At 47.5% G+C, this 24,814-nt stretch overlaps 1 protein-coding gene across 2 annotated transcripts in view; it reads right to left on the minus strand.

Moving 5' to 3' along the window:
• Positions 1–24,814, minus strand: part of mia3 (MIA SH3 domain ER export factor 3) — a 202,134-nt gene that overhangs the window by 172,145 nt on the left and 5,175 nt on the right. For both annotated transcript variants that reach the window (XM_072500262.1, XM_072500261.1), the window contains exons 3-4: positions 22,811–22,897; positions 17,202–20,187 (exon numbers count right to left, since the gene is read on the minus strand). In XM_072500262.1, the coding sequence (XP_072356363.1) occupies positions 17,202–20,187; positions 22,811–22,897 (3,073 nt within the window). The remainder of the gene's footprint in view (positions 1–17,201; positions 20,188–22,810; positions 22,898–24,814) is intronic.

The following is a 24,814-nucleotide window of genomic DNA, read 5'->3' on the forward strand; positions in this document are numbered from 1 at the left end:
TCATTGGCCTTCCTGAAGGTATTGAGGGATCAGATGCGGGAGCATATGTGGCGGGTATGTTGGAGTCATTGATGGGAGCGGAGGCCTTCCCTCAACCCCTGGAGCTGGATGGAGCGCACAGAACCCTCGCAAGGAAACCCAAGGCGAATGACCCGCCAAGGGCCATGGTGGTCCGTTTTCACCGATTTTCAGACAAGGAGCGTGTCCTGCGATGGGCCAAGAAGGAATGGAGCAGCAAGTAGGAGAATAATGAGGTGCGCATCTATCAGGACCTGGGAGCGGAGCTGGCCAAGAGACGTGCGGGGTTCAACTGGGCAAAGGCTACCCTCTTTAAGAAGGGGGTGAAGTTTGGGGTGTTATACCCAGCGAGACTGTGGGTAACGCATGAGGACCCACACTATTATTTCGAGTCGCCGGATGATGTTTGGACATTTGTTAAAGAGAAGTTGGACTCGAGTTAAGAGACACTTAATGCTTCGAAGATGGGAGGAGGAGGTGGATTGTAATTGTGTTCTGTTTTAAACAAGACTGCGGTTAGTCGTGGGCGAGAGAGTGTGTTGGAGGGACGGTTGGAGGGCGCTTTGTTCAGAAGGTGGCTGATACGGGGAGGGGCCTGAAGCTAGCATTACCCTTCGGGGGACTGGGTTTTGTTTTAAGTGAGTGTGTCTGCTTGACTTTATGGTTCTGCTAATGGCTTTGGGAGAGCTGATGTTTACTTTCTGGGGAATGTGATCTTGTAAATAGTTTTTCTCTATGTGGGGAGAGGGGTCCGAACAATAGGACGATAGTCTGACCGGTGCCAGGGGCCATGGATCAGCTGACTTTCGGAAGCGTGGTGGGGGGTGAGTTAGTGTTGAGTTGGTGTTTGATTTGGGAGATTAGGTTTCTGGTGTTGGGGGGGGTTTGGCTGCTCTGCGGGCAAGGGAGAAATTTTCTTCAGGGAATAAAAGGGAGGCCGGGGGCGACTGCTCCTTAAGTGGGTGCCCGGGGAAGGGGGGGTTGCGGGCTCAGGGCTGGCCTAAAAATGGTGATGGCTAGTCGGCCCCGGGGGGGGGGGGGCTGGGAGAATAGCGGCTGATAGAGGGGGTGGGTAGATCATGGTGAGTGGGAAGCTGGAGGGGGTCCGAGTGGTGCTCGTGAATGTCTACGCCCCAAACTGGGACGATGTGGATTTTATGAGGCATATGTTTGGCAAAATCCCGGACCTTGAGTCACAAAACATGGTCATGGGAGGGGACTTTAATACGGTCATTGAACCCGAATTGGATCGCTCAAAATCCAGGACAGGGAAGAGGCCGGCGGCGGCAAGGGAGCTGAAGGGCTTTATGGAACAGATGGGAGGGTAAAGGAGTTTTCCTTCTTCTCCCATGTCCACAAAGTCTATTCCCGTATTGACTTTTTTACTTTTTTTTGTTCTGGGCAGGGCGTTGATCCGAAAGGTGATGGGGACGGAATACTCAGCGATTACAGTGTCGGACCATGCCCCGCACAGGGTGGATTTGCGGCTTGGGGAGGAGAGAGGACAGCGCCCGCTGTGGAGACTGGATGTGGGGTTGTTAACGGACGAGGTGGTTTGCGGGCGGGTGAATAAGAGTATCCAGAACTATTTGGAATCAAACGACACGGGAGAGGTATCGGCAGCGACGGTCTGTAAAGCCCTGAAGGCAGTTATTCGAGGGGAACTTGTATCGATCCGGTCCCATAGAGAAAAGAGGGAAAGGGCGGAGAGGGAGTGATTGGTGGAGGAGATACTCCGGGTGGCTAGGAAGTATGCGGAGGCCCCGGACGCGGGACTCCTGAGGGAGCGGTGCAAACTTCAAGCGGAGTTTGAATTGTTGACCACAGGGAAAGCGGTAGAACAGCTGAGGAAGGCTAACGGTGCGGTGTATGAATATGGGGAGAAGGCGAGCAGGATGCTGGCGCACCAGCTTAGGAAGAGAGAGGCGGCCAGGGAGATTGGGGGAGTAAAGAATAAGGAGGGTAACTTGGTCTTAGACCCAGAGGGGGTGAATGAAGTCTTTAAGGAATTCTGCAGCAAACTATATGAGTCGGAACCTCCGGCGGGTGCGGAAGGGATGAGGCAATTTCTGGACCAGTTGAGGTTCCAGAGGGTGGAGGAGGGTCCGGTGGAGGAGATAGAAGAAATTATTAAGGGGCTAGAGGGCATGCAGTCGGGCAAAGCTCCATGGCCGGATGGCTTTCCGGTGGAATTTAAAAAAAGATTTTCCAGAGGTGTTGAGCCCACTGCTGATGAGGACCTTTATTGAGGCGAAAGAGAAGGGAATTCTCCCCCCTACAATGATGCAGGCCTCGATCTCACTCATTCTGAAACAGGAGAAGGACCCTGAACAGTGTGGGTCTTGCAGGCCAATCTCGTTACTAAATGTGGCTATTGGCTAAGATCTTGGCCACGAGGATAGAGGATTGTGTCCCGGGGGTGATGGGGAGGACCAGACTGGATTCATTAAGGGTAGGCAACTGAATGCTAATGTGCAGAGGCTTTTAAATATTGTTATGATGCCCTCGGAAGGAGAGGAAGCAGAGGTTGTGGCAGCGATGGATGCAGAGAAAGCTTTCGATCGGGTGGAGTGGGAGTCCCTGTGTGAGGTGGTGGATAGGTTTGGGTTTGGTGAGTGCTTTGTCCGGTGGGTGTGATTGCTGTACCAGGCGCCTGTCGCAAGCATGCGTACGAACCGGCTTAGGTCGGGGTATTTTAAATTGCACCGGGAGACGAGACAAGGGTGTCCCCTTTCCCCGTTACTATTTGCTCTAGCCATTGAGCCGCTGGCCATAGCGCTGAGAGCTTCAAGGAACTGGCGGGGGCTGGTCCGGGGAGGGGGTGGAGCATCGGGTCTTGCTTTACGCGGATGATCGCCTCCTGTATATTTCGGACCCACTGGAGGGGATGGGGAGGTCATGCGGATCTTGAGGGAATTTGGCAGTTTCTCGGGGTATAAATTGAATGTGGGTTAGAGCGAGCTGTTTGTGATCCAGGCTAAAGGACAGGAGAAGAGACTGAGTGAGCTGCCGCTGAGGAGGGTAGAGAAGAGTTTTTGTTTCCTGGGTATACAAGTGGCCCGGAAGTGGGATTTGTTGCATAAGCTTAATCTGACCCAGCAGGTGGAACAAATGGAAGGGGACTTTAATAGATGGGACATGCTCCCGCTGTCTCTGGCGGGGAGGGTACAGACCGCAAAAACGACGGTCCTCCCCAGGTTTCTATTTGTATTCCAGTGCCTTCCCATCTTCATCCCAAAGGTCTTTTTCAAGCGAGTTAATAAGATCGTCTCGGGATTTGTGTGGGCGAACAAGACCCCGCGAGTAAAGAGAGCTGCTGGAACGCAGCCGGGGAAGGGTGGGCTGGCGCTGCCGAACTTTTGCAACTACTATTGGGCGGCCAACATTGCCATGATCAGGAAGTGGGTATTGGGGTCCGGCATGGGAGCGGTTGGAGGCAGCGTCATGCAAAGGCACCAGTTTGGGAGCGCTGGTAACAGCACCTCTGCCGTTCTCGCCGGCCCGCTACTCCACAGGTCCGGTGGTGGTGGCGGCACTGAAGATCTGGGGGCAGTGGAGGAGACACAAGAGGGTGGAAGGAGTGCGGTCTGGACCCCGATATGTAATAAACACAGGTTCCTACCGGGCAGGATGGATGGCGGGTTCCAGAGCTGGCAGAGGGCGGGTATCGAAAGGATGGGTGACCTGTTTATAGATGGGAGCTTTCCCAGCCTGCAGGCGCTGGAGGACAAATTTAAACTGCCGCCAGGGAATGGCTTTAGGTATCTACAGGTGCGGGCCTTCCTGAGGAAGCAGGTGGTGGCCTTCCCGCTGCTGCCGCCATGGGGAACACAAGATAGAGTAGTGTCCGGTACCTGGGTAGGTATGGGGAAGGTGTCGGATATCTACCAGGAGCTGTCGGAGGCGGAGCAAACTCTGGTGGAGGAGCTTAAGGGCAAATGGGAGGAGGAGTTAGGAGGAGAGTTAGAGCCGGGTCTGTGGGCGGAAGCCCTAAGTAGGGTCAATTCCTCCTCATCATGTGCCAGGCTCAGTCTGCTACAGTTTAAGGTGGTCCACCGGGCACACATGACGGCAGCGAGGATGAGCAAGTTTTTTGGGGTGGAAGACAGATGTGCGAGAAGCCCAGCAAACCATGTCCATATATTTTGGGCATGCCCGAAGCTTGGAGGGTTCTGGCAGGGGTTTGCTAGGGCAATGTCCAAGGTGCTAGGTACACGGGTGGTGCCGAGTCCAGAGGTGGCGATCTTTGGGGTGTCAGAAGACCCGGGAGTGCAGGGAGTGAAAGAGGCCGACGTTCTGGCCATTGCCTCCCTGGTAGCCCGGAGACGGATCTTGTTAATGTGGAGGGACTTGAAGACCCAGAGTGTAGAGACCTGGGTTCGTGACATGGCTGGGTTTCTCAGCCTCGAGAAAATAAAGTTTGCCTTAAGAGGATCAATGTTAGGGTTCTTCCGGAGTCCTTCGTCGACTTTCTTGGGGAAATTTAAAATGACAGCAGTAGCAGCTTCCCGGGGGGGGGGGGGTTATGTTATTTTAGGTGGTCTGTGAAGACAAAGCCGTTTGAGGGACAGTCTATTTTTGCTCCATGTTAATGTTTATTGTTATTTTTCTGTTTTTGTTATAAAATTTTACAAATACTTCAATAAAAATATTTACAAAGAAAAAAAGAAATAATATTAATGAGGAAATGAAGACCTTAGCATATTCAGGCAGTTGAGAAATGGGCAGAGGTTCATCAAGTGATATTACCAGTGAGCTAGAGAAAGGAGATTTTACAGGTAGCGCATGAGGTTGCAGTAGGGGGTCTTTTAGGAGTAGGAAAATTCAAGCAAAAATAAAAAACATTTTTATTGGCCTGGACTGGAAATTCGCCGTACATGTCACAAATGTATAGGAAGTTGTTAAATACGTAAGAGCCCATGGTGTTAAGGGTAAGATACTGGCATGGATAGAGGATTGGCTAACTGGCAGAAGGCAGAGTGGGGATGAAGGGATCTTTTTCAGGATGGCAGCCGGTAACTAGTGGTGTGCCTCAGGGGTCGGTGTTGGGACCACAACTTTTCATAACATACATTAATGATCTGGAAGAAGGAACTGAGGGCACTGCTGCTAAGTTTGCAAATGATACAAAGATATGCAGAGGGACAAGTAGTATTGAGGAAGCAGGCGGGCTGCAGAAGGACTTGGACAGGCTAGGAGAGTGGGCAAAGAAGTGGCAGATGGAATACAATTTGGAAAAGTGTGAGGTTATGCACTTTGGTAGGAAGAATGGAGGCACAGACTATTTTCTAAATGGCAAAAAGCTTCGGGAATCTGAAGCACAAAGGGACTTAGGAGTGCTAGTTCAAGATTCTCATAAGGTTCATGTGGTACAGTCGACAGTTAGGAAGGCAAATGTGATGTTAGCATTCATGTTGAGAGGGCTAAAATATGAGAGCAGAGATAGAACATAGAACATTACAGCGCAGTGCAGGCCCTTCGGTCCTCGATGTTGCACCGACCTGTGAAATCACTCTAAAGCCCATCTACACTATTCCCTTATCGTCCATGTGTCTATCCAATGACCATTTGAATGCCCTACTTGTATAAGGCTCTGGTCAGACCCCATTTGGAGTATTATGAGCAGTTTTGGGCCCCGTATCCAAGGAATGATGTGCTGACCTTGGAAAGGGTCCAGAGGAGGTTCACAAGAATGATCCCTGGAATGAAGAGCTTTTTTAATAATCATTATTGTCACAAGTAGGCTTACATTAACACTGCAATGAAGTTACTGTGAAAAGCCCCTAGTCGCCACATTCCAGCACCTGTTCAGGTACACAGAGGGAGAATTCAGAATATCCAAATTACCTAACAGCACCTTTTTCTGGCCTTGTGGGAGGAAACCGGAGCACCGGAGGAAACCCACGCAGAGAGAACGTGCAGACTCCACACAGACAGTGACCCAAGCCGGGAATCGAACTTGGGACCCTGGCGCTGTGAAGCAACAGTGCTCTGTGCTACCAGCTTGTGGAATGAGGAACGGTTGAGGACTCTGGGTCTGTTCTCGTTGGGGTTCAGAAGTATGAGGGAGGATCTTATTGAAACTTATAGGATATTGCGAGGCCTGGATAGAGTGGACATGGAGAGGATGTTTCCACTTGTAGGAAAAACTAGAACCAGAGGACACAATCTCAGACTAAAGGGACAACCCTTTAAAACAGAGATGAGGAGGAATTTCTTCAGCCAGAGGGTGGTGAATCTGTGGAACACTTTGCCGCAGAGGACTGTGGAGGCCAAATCACTGAGTGTTTTTAAGACAGAGATAGATAGGTTCTTGATTAATAAGGGGATCAGGGGTTATGGGGAGAAGGCAAGAGAATGGGGATGCTAAAAATCTCAGCCATGATTGAATGGCGGAGGAGACTCGATGGGCCGAGTGGCCTAATTCTGCTCTGATGTCTTATGGTCTTATGTGAGGCAACAGTGCTTTTTAAAAATATATAAATTTAGAGTACCCAATTCATTTTTTCCAATTAAGGGGCAATTTAGCATGTTCAATCCACCTAGCTTGCACATTTTTGGGTTGTGGGGGCAAAACCCACGCAAACACGGGGAGAATGTGCTAACTCCACACGGACAGTGACCCAGAGCCGGGATCGAACCTGGGACCTCGGCGCCGTGAGGCCGCAGTGCTAACCCACTGCGCCACCGTGCTGCCCCGTGAGGCAGCAGTGCTAACCACTGCATCACCATGCCGCCTACGGCCATTTGAATTAAGGAGAACTGGTGCGTCAGCGTTCCGAGACTACATTGCTGGACTAGGTGTAAAGTTTTAGGGAGAGATAAATAGGGCTGGTGAGTTGGTTACAAAGTATTTAAAATTGTCACAGCGTGTATTGAAACAAAAGAGATGTATAAGAAATCAAAAATGTGTAGTTTTAATGGAGAGAAGTTTAGTCTTATTACCAATGATAGCTGAATCGTTAAAAGCACGATTTAGTGGGCCTTATCAAATCAAAAGGAAATTGAACGACGTGAATTATTTAATAAGAACGCCAGGTAGAAGGAAAACTCACAATGTGTCATGTTAATCTGCTCAAAGAGTATTTTGATCGGGAGAGAAGGAAAGGAGGATCTGTTGTTAAGTAATGGGTTAAGAGACATTGCAATTAGTTGTCTCATTTATGTTAAGTATCCATTAATTGACACTGATATGTAAAGGGACTTCAGGTGGCCTTTGTCAGGTGGTGTGTTGTTCAGAGGTTTGTGCAGAGGCTGTGGAAGTGAAATAAATGGTGTTTGGTGAAAAGGAAGAACTTTAGACTCTTCATACAACAGTAACTAAAACATTTCACATCTGTTAGTCATTATAACTCAGAAGTGATAAATCCACATGATTTAGAATTTGACATAACTCAAATTAGATTGGACAATGAGGAAGTAATAGGAAATTTGGATGAATTACTAAGTTACCTTCAGTAGGAAAGTCAGAATGACCTGAAAGAGTTAGTGTCACCCTGCCGCGCTGATGTCCAAAACAGACAAGGATCCAACAGAATGAGAGTCCTGCAGATCTATTTGGCTGCTCAACGTAGAGGTGAAAATACTGGCCAGGTGGCTGGAGAACAGCGCACCAGGGTGATAGCAGAAGACCTAATGGGCTTTAAGGGTAGACAGCTAACATCAGGCTCCTTCTTAACTTGATAATGGCCCCATTCAGGGAGAGAACACCGGAGGCGATCATCTCCCTGGATGCAGAAAAGGCATTCGACAGAGGCGAACAGGACTGCCTCTTAGAGGTAGTAGAACAGTTCAGGTTCGGAACAGGGTTGACTGCCTGGGTGAAACTCCTGTACAGCACTCCCATGGCGAGCATATGGATGAATACCCACCAGTTCTAAGTACTTCCAGCTGCACAGAGACACAAGGTAAGGTGCCAGTTGTCCCTGCTGTGATCGAACCACAAGAGATCGCGCTCAGAGCGGCAAAGAATTGGAAGGGAGTCCGGAGAGGAGACCGAGAGCACAGAGTCTCACTCTATGCAGATGACCTGCTCCTCTACTTCGCAGACCCCAAGCAGCATGGACGGAATCGTGGCGCTCTTGAAAGAGTTTGGAACCTTCTCGGGCTACAAACTTAACCTGAGCAAAAGCGAGATCTTCCTGGTGAATCTGCAAGGGAGAGGGGCAGAGCTGGAGGGGCTGCCATTTAAACAGGCCCAAAACAATTTCCGCTACCTGGGGATCCAAATCGGCCATGACTGAACATGGATCCACAAGTGGAACCTGACCAGCCTGGTGGAGAATGTTAAAAAGGTGCGACACACTCCCACTCTCCCTGGTGGGCAGGGTGCAGACAATCTGTTCCAAGACCGGTTTGTCACCAGCAGCAAATAAGCCAGGGGGAGGGGGGATCCACAGAAGAACCACAGACACAAACCAAAAGGAATTTGGGGGGAGGGAGGGAAAGAAGAGGCACAGAACCCCACCATACCCAACACAAAACAGCATATATAGCATCATCATCATGCCACCCCAACAGGTCCAGATTGGAAGAGCCAACAAACAAAGAAAAGACGGCAGACACAAGAGAGGGGAGGGGGGGGGGGGGGGGAGGAAGAGAGAGAGTTGGGATCAGAAGGCCAAGTCAAAGCTAGGCATTGACAGAGAAATATATGAACTGTAACCGATGTGTAGTGTGAATGGTAACTGATCTCTACAGTTTTTGTGTATGTTCATTTTCATCTTTGTTCGGTATATAAAGAAAAACCCTAAGAAAAATGTTTATTAAAAAAGAGCTACAGGAAACTTCCGGTTGCAGCGATGCACTGCTAAGCTGCACGTTTCGGCAGCTCCCATTCTAACGGACTTTTGGGCTCTTTTCGGGAGCCCCAACGGAAATTTTTTCGGACCAAACCCAGTGTGGGGTGACGAAGGAAGGTGTCCCCCCGGGTGTGTATGGAAAGGATCGGTGATAGTGGCCAGATTGCGAAGGATCTCTGGAGCAGCGGCAGAGAAGAGAAGGAAGAAGCAAGATGGCGGCGGATGGAGCCCAGACGACATGGGGCCAGGACCAGCAGGAATTCCTCCGACGGTGTGTGGAGGAATTAAAGGAGGTGCTGGCGCCGATGTTATTGCAATCGAAGGGCTAAAAGAAACACAAAAGGCTCAGGCGATGGAGCTCCGTGGGGTGAAGGCAAAGGCATCCGAAAACGAGGATGAGATACAGGGCCTTGTGGTAAAAATGGAGATGCACGAGGCGCTACATAGGAGGTGTATCGAAAGGCTCGAAGTCCTGGAGAACAGCTCGAGGAGGAAGAACCTCCGGTTTCTGGGTCTCCCCGAAGGAGTGGAGGGAGCTGACATTGGGGCTTATGTGAGCACGATGCTCCATACGCTAATGGGAGCTGAGGCCCCCTCGGGCCCCCTGGAGGTGGAAGGGGCTCACCGGGTCCTCGTGAGAAGACCAAAGGCTGGAGAACTACCAAGGGCAATAGTGGTGAGATTTCACCGCTTCACTGACAGAGAGGCTGTCTTGAGCTGGGCCAAGAAGGTAGAGAGTAGCAGGTGGGAGAATGCGGTGATACGAGTGTATCAGGACTGGAGCGCGGAGGTGGCGAGAAGGAGGGCGAGCTTTAATCGGGCCAAGGCGGTGCTTCACAAGAAGAAAATAAAGTTTGGGATGCTGCAGCCAGCGCGATTGTGGGTCACGCACCAAGGCAAACACTACTACTTTGAAACATCAGATGAGGCATGGACCTTCATCCAAGAAGAGAAACTGGACCAGAACTGAGGGACTGATGCTGGGGGGGGGGGGGGGGGGGAGATGACGAGGTCGATGCATAGAAATGTAAATTAGGGAATGGGAGGTTCACAGTATCGAGACGATAGACGGGGATTTTTTCTCCTCTTGACGGGGGGGACACAGAAATGTGGGCGCCGGTGGAAAAAGGGACTGAGAGGGGGGATGGGGAATGGGGGAGCTGCGCCATAGGGGGCGGGGCCGATCCAGGAAAGCACGGTTTTTTTCTCGCGCTAGGGTGATGATGGCAGGAAGATAGGCGCAGGAAGGAAGAGAGTTCCACGCACAGGGGTCAAGGAGAGAGCGGGGGAAGCCAGGGTCAGTTAGAGTCAGCTGACTTTCGGAAGCATCATGGGGGGAGTAACTATGCTAGATGGGGATCTAGCGGGGGGGGGGGGGGGATCAACTGGGTTGCTGCTGCTGGGAGCGAGAGGGAGCTGGCAAGAGAAGAGGTGGTCGGGACGGGAGGGCGCCGCCTGGCGTGGGTGCGCAGGACCCGGACGGGGGACTGGCCTAGAATAGGGGATGGCTGGTTTGGGGGGGGGGGGGGGCAATCCAGCTGATCACGTGGAATGTGAGAGGCCTAAATGGGCCGATCAAGAGGGCCCAAACCTTCACGCACTTAAAAAGACTGAAGGCAGATGTGGTCATGCTTCAGGAGACGCATCTGAAGGTGGCGGATCAGGTTAAGGAAAGAATGGGTGGGACAGGTGTTCCACTCAGGGTTGGATGCGAAAAATAGAGGGGTGGCAATATTGGTGGGGAAACGGGTGTCGTTCGAGGCTAGGAATATAGTAGTGGATAACAAGGCTAGATATGTGATGGTGAGTGGTAGATTGCAGGGAAAGGAGGTCGTGCTGGTAAATGTATATGCCCCGAACTGGGATGACGCGGTTTATGAAGCGGATGCTGGGATGTATCCCGGACCTAGAGGTGGGAAGCCTGGTAATGGGGGGGGGGGGGGATTTCAATACTGTGCTGGATCCAGGGCTAGACCGGTCTAGATCCAGAACCGGAAGAAGGCCAGCAGCTGCCAAGGTGCTTAGGAGGTTTATGGAGCAAATGGGGGGAGTGGATCCGTGGAGATTTGCTAGGCCGTTGGCCAAAGAGTTCTCCTTTTTCTCCCATGTCCACAAGGTATACTCTCGAATAGATTTCTTTGTTTTGAGCAGGGCACTGATCTCGAAGGTGGCAGGAACGGCGTATTCGGCCATAGCCGTTTCAGACCATGCCCCGCACTTGGTGGATCTGGAATTAGGAGAGGAGAGGGAGCAGCGCCCACTCTGGCAACTGGATGTGGGATTATTGGCTGATGAGGGGGTCTGTGGAAGGGTGCGGGGCTGTATTGAGAGGTACCTGGAGGCCAATGATGATGGTGAGATCCGGGTGGGGGTAGTATGGGAAGCGTTGAAGGCGGTGGTCAGGGGAGAGTTGGTCTCCATTAGGGCTTACAAGGAGAAAAAAAAAAGGGCTAAGAAAGGGAGAGATTAGTGGGGGAGATTTTGAGGGTGGACAAAAGATATGCGGAGGCCCCGGACGCAGGACTATATAGAGAGAGGCGAAGACTTCAGACGGCGTTTGACCTGCTGACCACAGGAAAGGCAGAGGCACAGTGGAGGAAGGCACAGGGGATGAGATACGAATATGGGAAAAGGCGAGCCAGCTGCTGGCCCACCAACTTCGCAAGAGGATAGCGGCGAGGGAAATTGGGGGAGTCAGGGATGAAACGGGAACTATGGAGCGGAGAGCAGGGAACGTAAATGAGGCGTTTAAGACCTTTTATGAGAGGCTATATAGGTCCCAACCCCCGGAGGGAAAAGAGGGAATGCAACAGTTTCTGGACCAACTAAGGTTCCCGAGGGTGGAGGAGCAGGAGGTGGCAGGTCTGGGGGCGCCAATTGAGGTGGATGAGGTGACTAAAGGGCTGGGGAACATGCAGGCAGGGAAGGCCCCGGAACCAGACGGGTTCCCGGTGGAATTTTACAGGAAAGATGTGGCCTTGTTGGCCCCGCTGCTGGTGAGAACCTTTAACGAGGCCAGAGAAGGGGGGACTCTACCCCCGACAATGTCGGAGGCGACGATATCACTAATCCTGAAGCGGGATAAAGATCCGCTGCAATGCGGGTCATATAGGCCTATCTCACTCCTGAATGTTGACGCCAAGCTGCTGGCAAAAGCGCTGGCGACGAGGATCGAGGATTGTGTGCCGGGGGTGGTGCATGAAGACCAGACAGGGTTTGTAAAGGGGAGACAACGGAATGTCAACGTGCGACGGCTGTTGGAGGTGATAATGATGCCCCCAGCGGAGGGGGGAGGCAGAGATAGTGGTGGCGATGGATGCAGAGAAGGCATTAGATTAGGTAGGAGTATCTATGGGAGGTGTTGAGGAGGTTTGGGTTCGGGGAGGGGTTTGTCAGTTGGGTCAAACTCCTATACGGGGCCCCAGTGGCAAGTGTAGTCACAAATCGGCAAATATCGGAGTATTTTCGGTTACATAGGGGAACAAGGCAGGGGTGCCCCCTGTCCCCATTACTGTTCGTGTTGGCAATTGAACCACTGGCCATAGCGTTGAGAGACTCTAAGAAATGGAGGGGGGTGGTTAGAGGGGGAGAGGAACATCGAGTGTCACTCTACGCAGATGACCTACTGCTATATGTGGCGGATCCTGTAGAGGGGATGACAGAGGTTATGCAGATATTGAGGGAGTTTGGAGATTTTTCGGGATATAGGCTAAATATGGGGAAGAGTGAGCTTTTCGTAGTACATCCTGGGGATCAGGGAAGAGGAATAGATGCCCTGCCGTTAAGGAGAGTGGAAAGGAGCTTCCAATATTTGGGGATTCAGGTAGCTAGGAGCTGGGGAACTCTACACAAACTCAATCTGATGCGGCTGGTGGAGCAGGTGGAGGAGGATTTCAAGAGGTGGATATGCTGCCGCTCTCACTGGCGGGCAGAGGGCAGGCGGTAAAAATGATGGTCCTCCCGAGGTTTCTTTTCGTGTTTCAATGTCTCCCCATTCTGACCACGAAGGCCTTTTTCAAGAAAATAAACAGGAGCGTTATGAGTTTTGTGTGGGCAGGGAAGACCCCGAGGGTAAGGAGGGGGTTCCTGCAGCGTAGCAGGGACAGAGGGGGACTGGCGTTGCCGAATCTGGACGACTACTACTGGGCTGCCAATGTGGCGATGGTTTGTAAGTGGATGAGGGAGAGAGAGGGGGCGGCGTGGAAGAGGCTGGAGATGGCGTCCTGTAAGGGAACGAGCCTAAAGGCGCTGGTGACGGCGCCGCTGCCGCTTTCCCCGAGAAGGTATACCACAAACCCAGTGGTGGTGGCAACCTTAAGGATCTGGGGCAATGGAGGCGATACAGGGGGGGTGACGGGTGCCTCGGTGTGGTCCCCGATCAGGAATAACCATAGGTTTGTCCCAGGAAGGATGGACGGAGGGTTCCAGAGCTGGCATCGGGCAGGAATTAGGAGACTGAGAGACTTGTTTATTGACGGGGAGTTTGCAAGCACTGGAGGAAAAGTAGGAGTTGCCCCCGGGGAATATCTTTAGATACATGCAAGCGAGGGCGTTTACGAGGCAACAGGTGAGGGAATTTCCGCTGCTCCCGACACAGGGGATCCAGGATAGAGTGATTTCCGGGGTATGGGTCGGGGAGGGCAAAGTGTCCGAAATATATCAGGAGATGAGAGACGAGGGGGAGGCGCTGGTAGAGGAGCTGAAGGAAAAATGGGAAGAGCTCGGGGAGGAGATTGAGGAGGGGCTGTGGGCTGATGCCCTAAGTAGGGTAAATTCCTCTTCCTCGTGTGCCAGGCTTAGCCTGATACAATTCAAGGTTCTACATAGAGCACACATGACGGGAGCAAGACTGAGCAGGTTCTTCGGAGTGGAGGACAGGTGCAGGAGGTGCTTGGGAAGCCCGGCGAACCACACACATATGTTCTGGTCGTGTCCGGCACTGGATGAGTACTGGAGGGGAGTGGCAAAGGTGATCTCAAAGGTGTCCCTCAGGGATCAGTGTTGGGCCTACAATTGTTCACAATTTACATAGATGATTTGGAGTTGGGGACCAAGGGCAATGTGTCCAAGTTTGCAGATGACAATAAGATGAGTGGTAAAGCAAAAAGTGCAGAAGATACTGGAAGTCTGCAGAGGGATTTGGATAGGCTAAGTGAATGGGCTAGGGTCTGGCAGATGGAATACAATGTGGACAAATGTGAGGTTATCCATTTTGGTAGGAATAACAGCAAAAGGGATTATTTAAATGATAAAATATTAAAACATGCTGCTGTGCAGAGACCTGGATGTGCTAGTGCATGAGTCGCAAAAAGTTGGTTTACAGGTGATTAAGAAGGCAAATGAAATTTTGTCCTTCATTGGTAGAGGGATGGAGTTTAAAACTAGGGAGGTTATGCTGCAATTGTATAAAGGTGTTAATGAGGCCACACCTGTGTTGTGTTCAGTTTTGGTCTCCTTACTTGAGAAAGGACGTACTGGCACTGGAGGGTGTGCAGAGGAGATTCACTAGGTTAATCCCAGAGCTGAATGGGTTGGATTACGAGGAGAGCTTCAGTAGACTGGGACTGTACTCGTTGGAATTTAGAAGGATGAGGAGGGATCTTACAGAACATATAAAATTATGAAGGGAATAGATAGGATAGATGCGGGCAGGTTGTTTCCACTGGCGGGTGAAAGCAGAACGAGGGGGCATAGCCTCAAAATAAGGGGAAGTAGATTTAGGACTGAGTTTAGGAGGAACTTCTTCACCCAAAGGGTTGTGAATCTATGGAATTCCTTGTCCAGTGAAGCTGTAGAGGCTCCTTCATTGAATGTTTTTAAGATAAAGATAGATAGTTTTTTGAAGAATAAGGGGATTAAGGGTTATGGTGTTCGGGCCGGAAAGTGGAGCTGAGTCCACAAAGGATCACCCATGATCTCATTGAATGGAGGAGCAAGCTCGAGGGGCCAGATGGCCTACTCCTGCTCCTAGTTCTTATGTTCTTATTATTTCATTCATTTCATTTCGTCCAGGGTACATTAGCTTTGGATACCCGGTATTTATTTCTCATAGGTATGTACCCAGATTGCACCCTATTCGTATCTCCTTTGAAAGTCTCCCATTTTTCATCCACTGTTTTATCTCCAAATTGTGTTTTCAATCAACCTGCTCCAGTTCAACTTTTAGACCCCTCAAATTTGCCCTTTTCCAGTCTGGAATCTTAATCTATGACTGATTTTTATCTTTTTACAACTTAATATTGAATTGTATTATATTATGGTCGCTACTTCCAAACAGCCCCCCCCACCCTGAAGTTCTCCATCTGCCCTGCCTCATTTCCTCGGACCAGATCCAGCACAGCTTGCTCCCTAATAGGACTGGAAATGAACTGTTCCAGAAAGTTCTCCTGCACACACTATAGGAATTTCTCCCCTTCTGTGCCCCACATTCTACCCGTTTCCCAGTACCTTAGGGTAGGGTAATTGAAATCCCAATCATCACAACCCTACTTGCTCTGGGGAAGTATGAGCTCGTCCACCTCAGGTCTGAGGACGACAACAGGAAATTTTCCAAATGAGGAGAGACTGGAACCTATGGAGCAGCAAAGGAATTTGTGTGTTCATATCCACAAATCACGAAAATACACTGAAGAAATACAAAAAAGTAATGGAATATTTGACTTCCTCTCATATATAAAATTAAGGAAATTGTATTTCAGATATACAGATATACAGGGGCAGCACGGTAGCATCGTGGATAGCACAATTGCTTCACAGCTCCAGGGTCCCAGGTTCGATTCCGGCTTGGGTCACTGTCTGTGCGGAGTCTGCACATCCTCCCAGTGTGTGCGTGGGTTTCCTCCGGGTGCTCCGGTTTCCTCCCACAGTCCAAAGATGTGCAGGTTAGGTGGATTGGCCATGCTAAATTGCCCATAGTGTCCAAAATTGCCCTTTGTGTAGGGTGGGGTTACTGGGTTATGGGGATAGGGTGGAGGTGTGGATCTTGGGTAGGGTGCTCTTTCCAAGAGCCGGTGCAGACTCGATGGGCCGAATGGCCTCCTTCTGCGCTGTGAAATCTATGAAACCTTGGTAATATCCCAAATACTGCATTCAGTTTTGGACAGCACACCTGAAGGAGGATATACGGCACAGTAGCACAATGGCTAGCATTGTTGCTTCACAGCTCCAGGGTCCCAAGTTCGATTCCCAGCTTGGGTCACTGTCTGTGAGGAATCTGAACATTCTCCCTGTGTCTGTGTGGGTTTCCTCCAGGTGCTCCGGCTTCCTCCCACGAGTCCTGAAAGACGTGCGGTTAGGTGAATTGGACATTCTGAATTCTCCCTCTGTGTTCCCGAACAGGCGCCGGAATGTGGCGACTAGGGGCTTTTCACAGTAACCTCATTGCAGTGTTAATGTAAGCCTACTTGTGACAATAAAGATTATTATTTTGATGTTGGGAAGTTGAGAGGATATGGGGAGGTGTCACAGCACAGATTCTTGAGAATGATATTGTTAAATTACAAGGACAGATTCTGTAAACATAGATTGATTTCTAAGTTTAGAAGGTAGAACAAGGGTCTAATTGAGGACATTAAAATAATTAAAGAGTTCAATAAGGATACAGAGAAACTATTTTCTCTGGTGGGGAAATCCAGAACAAGAGGATAAGTTTAAAATTAGAGCTGGACCACTCAGGAATGAAATCAGGAAGCACTTTTTCCACACAAAAGGGCAATGGAAACATGGAACTGACTCCCGCAAGAGGCTGTGAATTGGCCAATTGAAATTTTTAAGATTGATTGACAGATAAGTGTATCAATGGATGTGGAACAGAATTAGAGTTGATTAATCCAATTAGCCACTGATCCAATTGAACAGCAAAACAGGTTCACGGCTGAATGGCCTACACTGGATCCTATATTCAGGATCATGGGTTACGCCTGAATTACAGAGTGCGTTTGCTATCTAACATGCCATACCTACACCTGGTTATACAGTGACACAGAACAAAGCTGGTAATGGGGGTTCTTCTCGAGCAAGGATGGTGTATGATGTGCAAGTCCCAAGGAGGATAAAGCTATAAATGGAAATGACTTTACAGAAGTAATATACACCGTAGTAACAGAGCAATAGAACATTAATTTGCACCTGCAATTGTTCCTGTAACAGAATTCCTAAGCCCAGCCGTGTGTGTGGGGAGGTTTACAAAAGGAGACTAAGAACTTTCTCATGGTGGAGCTAGGGAGGTACAAAATAAAAATAGAATTCAGGGGGATATTCTTGATAGATGATACTGGCATACTTCCCGTAATGAAGAATGCAGGATCAAGAGGAGGTGGGAGGTGACAATAAACCTTTTTCTAAAAATACACAACACAACAAAAATTAGGCTTAAACTCTTACCATGGGGTAAATGTTCACTTTCTGGTGATATTTTCTTTCCAGGAGTGAGTGCATCACTTTCCTTGCTGATTAAGACCTTCTCCCTTAATTGAAATAGAAGTTCCTGGATATCATTCAAAAGCACTGTTTCTTCATCGGACTCTGGTGAATTTTCCTCAGTCTTCCAGGGGTTTTCTTCAGATCTTTCATCCAAAATATTCTCCACCATATCTAAAATCCTGGTCTCAGACTCCTCCAATATATAGTCCAGAGCTTCAATATCCTCCTCGTTAGTTCTGGATGACTTGCCACGGCTAAGTTTCTCTTTCAAATCATGAAGCACAGCCTCTAGATCTAGAACTTGCCGCAAACCAAGGTATCTATTCAAGCGTTCAATGCTCTTTTTATCAAGGTAACTTTTCAAAATAGTAAGTTGTTCCACTGCCTCACTATATTTTTGACCTGCAAATATTTTCCTTTCTTCCTCTGATCCAATGCCTTTTCTATGATGGGCAGGTTCTTCATGATTTTCTTCAACCTCAGACAGGTTTGATGTATTTTCAATACTGGATTCTATCTCTGACGACCTGCTCTCTTCAGCTTTGTGACCCTTGCCCTCATTGAAATTGCCCTTATCCTTCTGTGACGCCTCAGAGAGGTATTTCAGATGCTGAACTTGGTCTTCATTAACGGTGTCCAGAGCATTCTTACGCACAGGCTTGAGGTCGTGCTGTTCTGACTCTCTTTGGCCTTCAGTCTTGTTTGACAGTTCTTGAATATTCTGAGCAAGCTCGCTGGGTTCTTCAACTTCACGGTCCATCTTTACAAGCATTTCACTTTGCCCATTAGTGTTTTCGCCTTGATCTTCTAGATCATTTAGCTCCACTGTATTCCTCGCCTCTTCGAAGTTCTCAGCTTCAACATCTAAATCTTGATCATCTATAGCTTCTTCTTGATCATCAGTGGCGTTAGAATTGCTGTTCTGCGCTATTCTGGCTTCTGCAGCATTTTCATCTTCTAATAGCTTTTCTGGCTGATCAGTGTCAATCTCTTCCAGAATGTTCTCATCATTCATTTCTTCCTGTAATTGATCTGCAACATCATCTCCAGAAGATGGACCTTTTTCCCCCTGGTTATTCTTTGCCAAATCATATTCCTTAGGTTCTTTGTACTCTTTATCTCCCTTGACTTCTTCACCACTTGCACTGGAGTTTGTAAGATTTTCGTTGGCATCATCTGCATCATGTGATCGTTTGGCATTGGGGTCCTCCATAGAAAACTGGTCATGTGTGACTGCTCGGGTTTTGTTTTGTGATTTCAACTTCTCACTTTCAGCATCTAAGACCTCAGTAGACAAATTTCTGGACAATCTCAACTCGGAATCAATCATTTTTTCTATTTCAGTTTCTTGTTCTAACTGATTAAATACTTGTGAACTTTGATTTGTCCCAGTTCCTGATTTATTTTCAGTACTTGGAGAATTTAGAGTTTGCTGCTCAATTTCTCTGCTCTGGTCATCTATTTCTGGCACTTCATCATTGCCAACTTCCTCATTAAAAGTTGGGCCATTTGTTTCCGATTCCCTCTCTTTTTCTAGCCCAGGAATTTCATGCGTTGCTTTGGATTGAATGCCTTGATCCTCCTCTGTCCTTTCATTTTCTTTATAGGACATTTCTAAATTAGTACCAATTTTGTAATCTTCCATCCCTATGCCAGCTCTCTCCTTCATATCATCGTTTTCTACTGCTTTACCAGCTGTATTCGCAAGTTCATCTTCAACCTCTTTTTCTGGCATACTCAACAAATATACCCTGTCTTTATCCCCTGAATCTTTAACGCTTCCGGCCTTCACATCTTCCTGAACCTCTCCAGAATCAGAACTGTAAGCATCTGTGACCTTTGATGTTGTTTCTATGCAGTTGTAACCGGAAGCGAAAGTGTCACCAAGAGTCGTCAACAATCTTTCCTTTTGACTGTTCTCATCATCCGAAGTTCCTGCTTGAAATTTCTCCTGATCTCCGATATTGACAAGTTCTTCAGTTATCCCACCCAACGATTGTCCCTTTTCTGAATTGACAGGAGTCACTGGAAGATGAGCATCCTGAGCAGTAATCTTAGTGTCAGTCTCATTGAATTTTGCAGCATGGTCTTCACCAAAATCCTCTTCTGGGAGATTGTCTTTCGCTGGGAGCTCTGGCTGCTGCTGCAATTTAGGATCAGAATACATGAGCAGAGGTACTTTCTCGGGTGACTCAACTAATTCTTCTTTCTGCAGCTCAGAATCAAACACAGGATCTTCATCTAATACGGTCACTTTGCTCGTCACGTCATCATCTCCCACAATCACATCTATTGTTGACCCAAATGTAGTTTCTAATTTTGAAGACCCCACAAGTTCAAAAACGTCCTCCCGTTTATCTTCTTGAGATCCCTGTTCCACTCTATCCAATGACTCAACTTCACCCCGAGTAACTCTAGTGCCTTTGGTGTCTTCACTAAACTCCTCATGGTCTATGACTTTTGGAGGGGAGGTTCGGAGCTCCTGAGTTTCCAAATGTGCGCTCACTTTAACGTGGCTACTACCATCCTCTTCTGTTGGATGCTCTTCCAAAGAGGAAACATTTTCACCCACATTAGCAGGTTTCTCTTCAGATTCTCCATCTTCAACATGAAGAATTTGTTCACCATTTATTATACTATCTACAAGTTCATCTCCTTTATCTTCAATCCGTGATGGTTCTACAAACTGAACTGCCTCTTTATCATATCTTGCGTTATTTTCTCCCAATTTATTTTCAGGCACTTTGGGAGCAGTTTTAAACTCAGAATCTAGAATTTCCTGCCCAGTATCTTTGTTTATTTTCTCCCTCTCACTTGCTTCTGTTGCGATATGTGATTCAATCGTGCCTTTGATAAATTCAGTTTTTCCGTTTGCTTGTAGCAAGTGATCAAGGTCTACATAATCAAATTCATCAGGTCCTCCGTCAAAACAAACAAAATCGGTCTCCTGTAAAACAGGAGAAAGCAGAGTTTGAAGTAAACACAGGCCAATGTAAACTTTCCCACAGCAGACTGCATTTAACAGCTACATACCATTAGGGTGCAGAGTTTACATATTTGTAACCAGTGGGTGCAGTGGTAGGACCATTTGAGTTGACAAATTAACAGTAACATACAAAAAGTATTAACAGCACACATTTAAACTGTATTAGTATCAATAGACGAAACAACCCCAGTGACAACATTGCAAATGTAGGTGAGTCGGTAGCACAGTGGCAATGTCACGGGACTTGTAACCCAGATGCCTAGGCTAATAATCTGCAGACGCGAGTTCAAATCGCAGCATGGCAGCTGGTAGAATTTAAATTCAATGAATAATTCTGGAATATAAAGCGATTCTCAGTACTGTGGTGACCATGCCAACTATCAATGATCGTCAGAAAGACATTTCTAGTTCAGTAATGTCCTTTAGAGAAATAAATCTGCCACCCTTGCCTCGTCCACAGCAAGGTGGCTGACTCTTAACTGCACTCTGCAGTCAGTTCAAGGGCAATTCGGGGTGGGAAACAAATGTTGGCCTTACTCATGACACCCACACCCCATGAAAGAAAACATTTTTTTTTTTTTTTTAAATTTTCATTAACCTAATTGAGATACAAATGAAGGAAAAGGGTGGAGTTGAAGATTCAGGTTTGCTCACCTCACTCTGCTAAGTTCTTGACTCGAACTACATTATTGTTTTGACAACAATAATTTGTATTTTGTCGTGCGTTTTAAAGTACAAAGATTTCTCATGGTGTTGGAACAACAGACATGAGGATAAAGGAAGAAATGTTTTATCAATGAGGTTTTAAAGAGATGTCTAATTGGCTAAGCTTGCATTATGAAGAATGGGCAATATACAAGAAGGTATCAACGGACATTACCCGAGAAAGGGCAACAATTTCAAATTCAATTACCATAATTAATTAAAATAGAATAAATGCTGATCTCTTTACTAATGGTTATGAAACTACTAGATTTTTAAAATCTATCTGGTTCACTTACGACCTTCAGGAGAGGTTATCTGCCTTCTTTACCCATTCTGGCTGATATGTGACTCGAATACCACAGCAACAGGGTCGCCTCTTAACTATCCTCCGAAATGCGGCAGCATTCCACTCAGTTACATCAAAACGTTACGGACTGTGGATTGTACCTACACCACCTGGACAGCAGTATAATTTGGATAAGTGTGAGGTTATTCACTATGGAAGCAAAAACAGGAAGGCAGATTACTATCTGAATAGTTGTAAATTGGGAGAGGGGAGTGTGCAGCGGGACCTGGGTGTCCTTGTGCACCATTTGCTGAAGGTAAGCATGCAGGTGCAGCAGCTGGTAAAGAAGGCTAATGGTATGTTGGCCTTCATTGCAAGTGGTTTCGAGTATAGAAGCAGGGATTTGTTGCTGCAATTATACAGGGCCTTGGTGAGGCCACACTTGGAGTATTGTGTGCAGTTTTGGTCTCCTTCTCTGAGGAAGGATGTTCTTGCTCTCGAGGGAGTGCAGCGAAGGTTTACCAGACTGATTCCAGGGATGGCAGAACTGTCAGATGAGGAGAGATTGACTAGGTTGGGTTGTTCTCACTGGAGTTCAGAAGAATGAGGGGGGGGATCTCATAGAGACATAAAATTCTAACAGGACTAGATGCAGGGAAGATGTTACCAATGATGGGTGCGACCAGAACCAGAGGTCACAGTCTGAGGATTCAGGGTAAACCATTTTGGACAGAGATAAGGAGACATTTCTTCACACAGAGTGTTGAGCCTGTGGAATTCATTGCCACAGGAAGTAGTTGATGCTAAAACTTTGAATATATTCAAGAGACGGCTGGATATAGCACTTGGGGAGAATGGGATCAAAGACTATGGGGAGAATGGGATCAAAGACTATGGGGAGAAAGTAGGATTAGGCTATTGAGTTAGATGATCAGCCATGATCGTGATGAATGGCGGAGCAGGCTCAAAGGGCCAAAAGGCCTCCTCCTGCTCCTATCTTCTATGCATCTATGTCCGTAAGAAGGTGGTTCATCACCACATTCTCAAGGGCAATTAGGAATGTGCAGGCAATATATGCTAGCCTTGGCAGAAAGACAAAACTCCCAGAGACAACGCCCACAAAAACAGGCACACTGGCAGACCACCCTCACCACCCATGCTTTTGGCCACCCCATAGAATCCATTTGACCCATCAGGTCTGCACCGACACTCAGAAAGAGCACCTACCGAGGTCCACTCCCCCACTCTATCCCCGTAACCCCACCTAACCTGCACATCTTTGGGCACTAAGGGGCAATGTTACTAATCCACCTAACCAGCACATCTTTGGACTGTGGGAGGAAATAAATGACGCAGTTAGCTTCACAAAGAAATGCTGTGATTCCACTGCAGAAACAATGATTTGTTAGTATTCAGTGACAAAAGAAACGAGCCAATAACTCAACAGATGCAGAAAAACACTAATCTGATCACGACGACACATCCTAAGATAGCCCCAAAGAACCAAGTTTGAACCTATGGTTTATAGGATTGACTGTACCATTAAATGATGTGGTCCTTTTAGATTTAAATGACACAAAAATGCACACCTACCTCAGCAGGTAATTCCACCTCTGCATTTGAGTATATTCGATTGATTTCAATAAGGTCTTTGGGGAAATATCCAAACTGACTCCCTACCTGTGAGAGAAAGAATTTGGAGATCAAGGAATGTTACAGATATGAAGGAAGTAAATAGACTACCTGGTTAATGTAAAGAGGGGCAGCATCTTTAGAAGAACAGAACAAAACAGAAGCCCAGGAGCGGGTCTTCCTTTCAATACAGGAATTAAAGAGACAGATACAAAAACAAATGCTGCAAAAATAACACTCGCCCACATGTATCAAAATAGGTTTTGTTTCTGAATTTTAATCCTGCAAAATCCTTACTTTGTCTTGCTAATGAACAAAAATGAACTGAAATGCCACAACTGATCTTACTACTGAATTTTAAACTGAAGGTTTATTTATTCCTGTTTATGATAAGCCCTGGGTTAAAATCAGCTGAGGTGACTTGATGGGACATTGTGATTTGGGCCTTCATTGACCAAATTGGAAAAAGATAAATTTCAGTGAAAATGGGGAAAAACCTGTAACTGTGAGTTGGGGAGCATGTTCCCTGGTTTATTTCTGTTTTGTAACTGTAACTCCACATCATATTTATGCTTTGGAACTGTTTGAATATGTATGGAATAAAATGCATTTTTTTAAAAAAGTAAAGTGAAAATGTGAACAGGATTAATTGACTCCGATATCATGAATTCCTAAATCCCCTTGCTGTGAAATGGTACAATACACAGTGTAGCCGCCTCAAAAACGTCACAAAGTAAACACGTCTGTCACTCCAAGATAAACACATCCCCTTATCACTCTGCTGATTAATATGTAGAGATAGCATGGGCAATAAACCTATCTTAAGGTGCGCCACAGGCCACCTATCTGAGGCACCCTCAATTTATTGACAGTTCAAAGCTCCTGTGAACATTTACTGTCCCAGATTAGATTACACATTCAGCTGTTTGCAATTCATCCTAAATAAATACTCAGTGATGTTGGTGGTTCTATCCAGGATCCTTCACTGGATGTGGATTCAGAGAATTAGAAGATGCTTTTCAGAATCAAAAGTGAGACCAGTGCTTCAAAAGTTGTTTAAAAAGCACTCCCACCCCATCCCGATTACTGAGTATTACGGCAGGGTGGAACTGAGGCACTCAGGTCAAGTTACATAATCCCAGCACTTGAAATGCCACAATTTAGCAAGAATTCCTGCTCCTGATCACTACCCAGTGACGCCCTGTCTGGAGTATGTGGGGGCTCTAGATAAAGGTGGGATTTAGCTTGCTGGTGGTCAATGGATGGTCTCACAGGAATGTCTCCTGACAAGAGGCACGAAGCGAAGCATCTCAGTGAGAAACCGGACTGCATTATCCAGGAACGTCACAGCCACTGGTGTCTGCTGCAACCTTAAACCTAAAATTATTGGCCTGGTCTGCAGGTTTTTTTTTCAAATAAAAACAATTTTCACCCTGCTTCCTCCTCTCTCTGAAACACCTTTCTCGATACACATCCTTTTTACAGCCTCTGCGCACCACGTTAGATGTGTACCAATGAAAATTATTGTAATTGAGGTGCGACAGCGGCGAGGGCCTGCCCAGTAACACTGCGATAATAATCAGGGCTGGATTGTAAAAGGCGTGCACAGAAACACAAGCATATCATTCCTCCGAATGTGTCACTGAGAATTCAATATTTCCTGCTTTTCCTTCACGATTAATGCCAGTGCTCATATCTTTCCCTCTCGCTCCCAATATGAGGCACTTTGGAGTTTGGCAAAAGCTGGTTAAACAAGTACAGAAATTATAGTTCCTGTCTGCTGCCTCCCAACAAGGATATAACAGTTCACTATGTCCACGTGGAGCTATTTACACCACAGGCTGTGATGGTATTGAATGAGTCACACCTCAGAACATTTCATGCTTGTTTTTAAATAGCATCACGATTATCAATGCCCTGATTAGGCAACAATCGCATTATCATTGTATCCTGCAACTTCCAGGA

Source organism: Scyliorhinus torazame, chromosome 4 (genome assembly GCF_047496885.1).
Source record: "Scyliorhinus torazame isolate Kashiwa2021f chromosome 4, sScyTor2.1, whole genome shotgun sequence".
Taxonomy (NCBI): domain Eukaryota; kingdom Metazoa; phylum Chordata; class Chondrichthyes; order Carcharhiniformes; family Scyliorhinidae; genus Scyliorhinus; species Scyliorhinus torazame.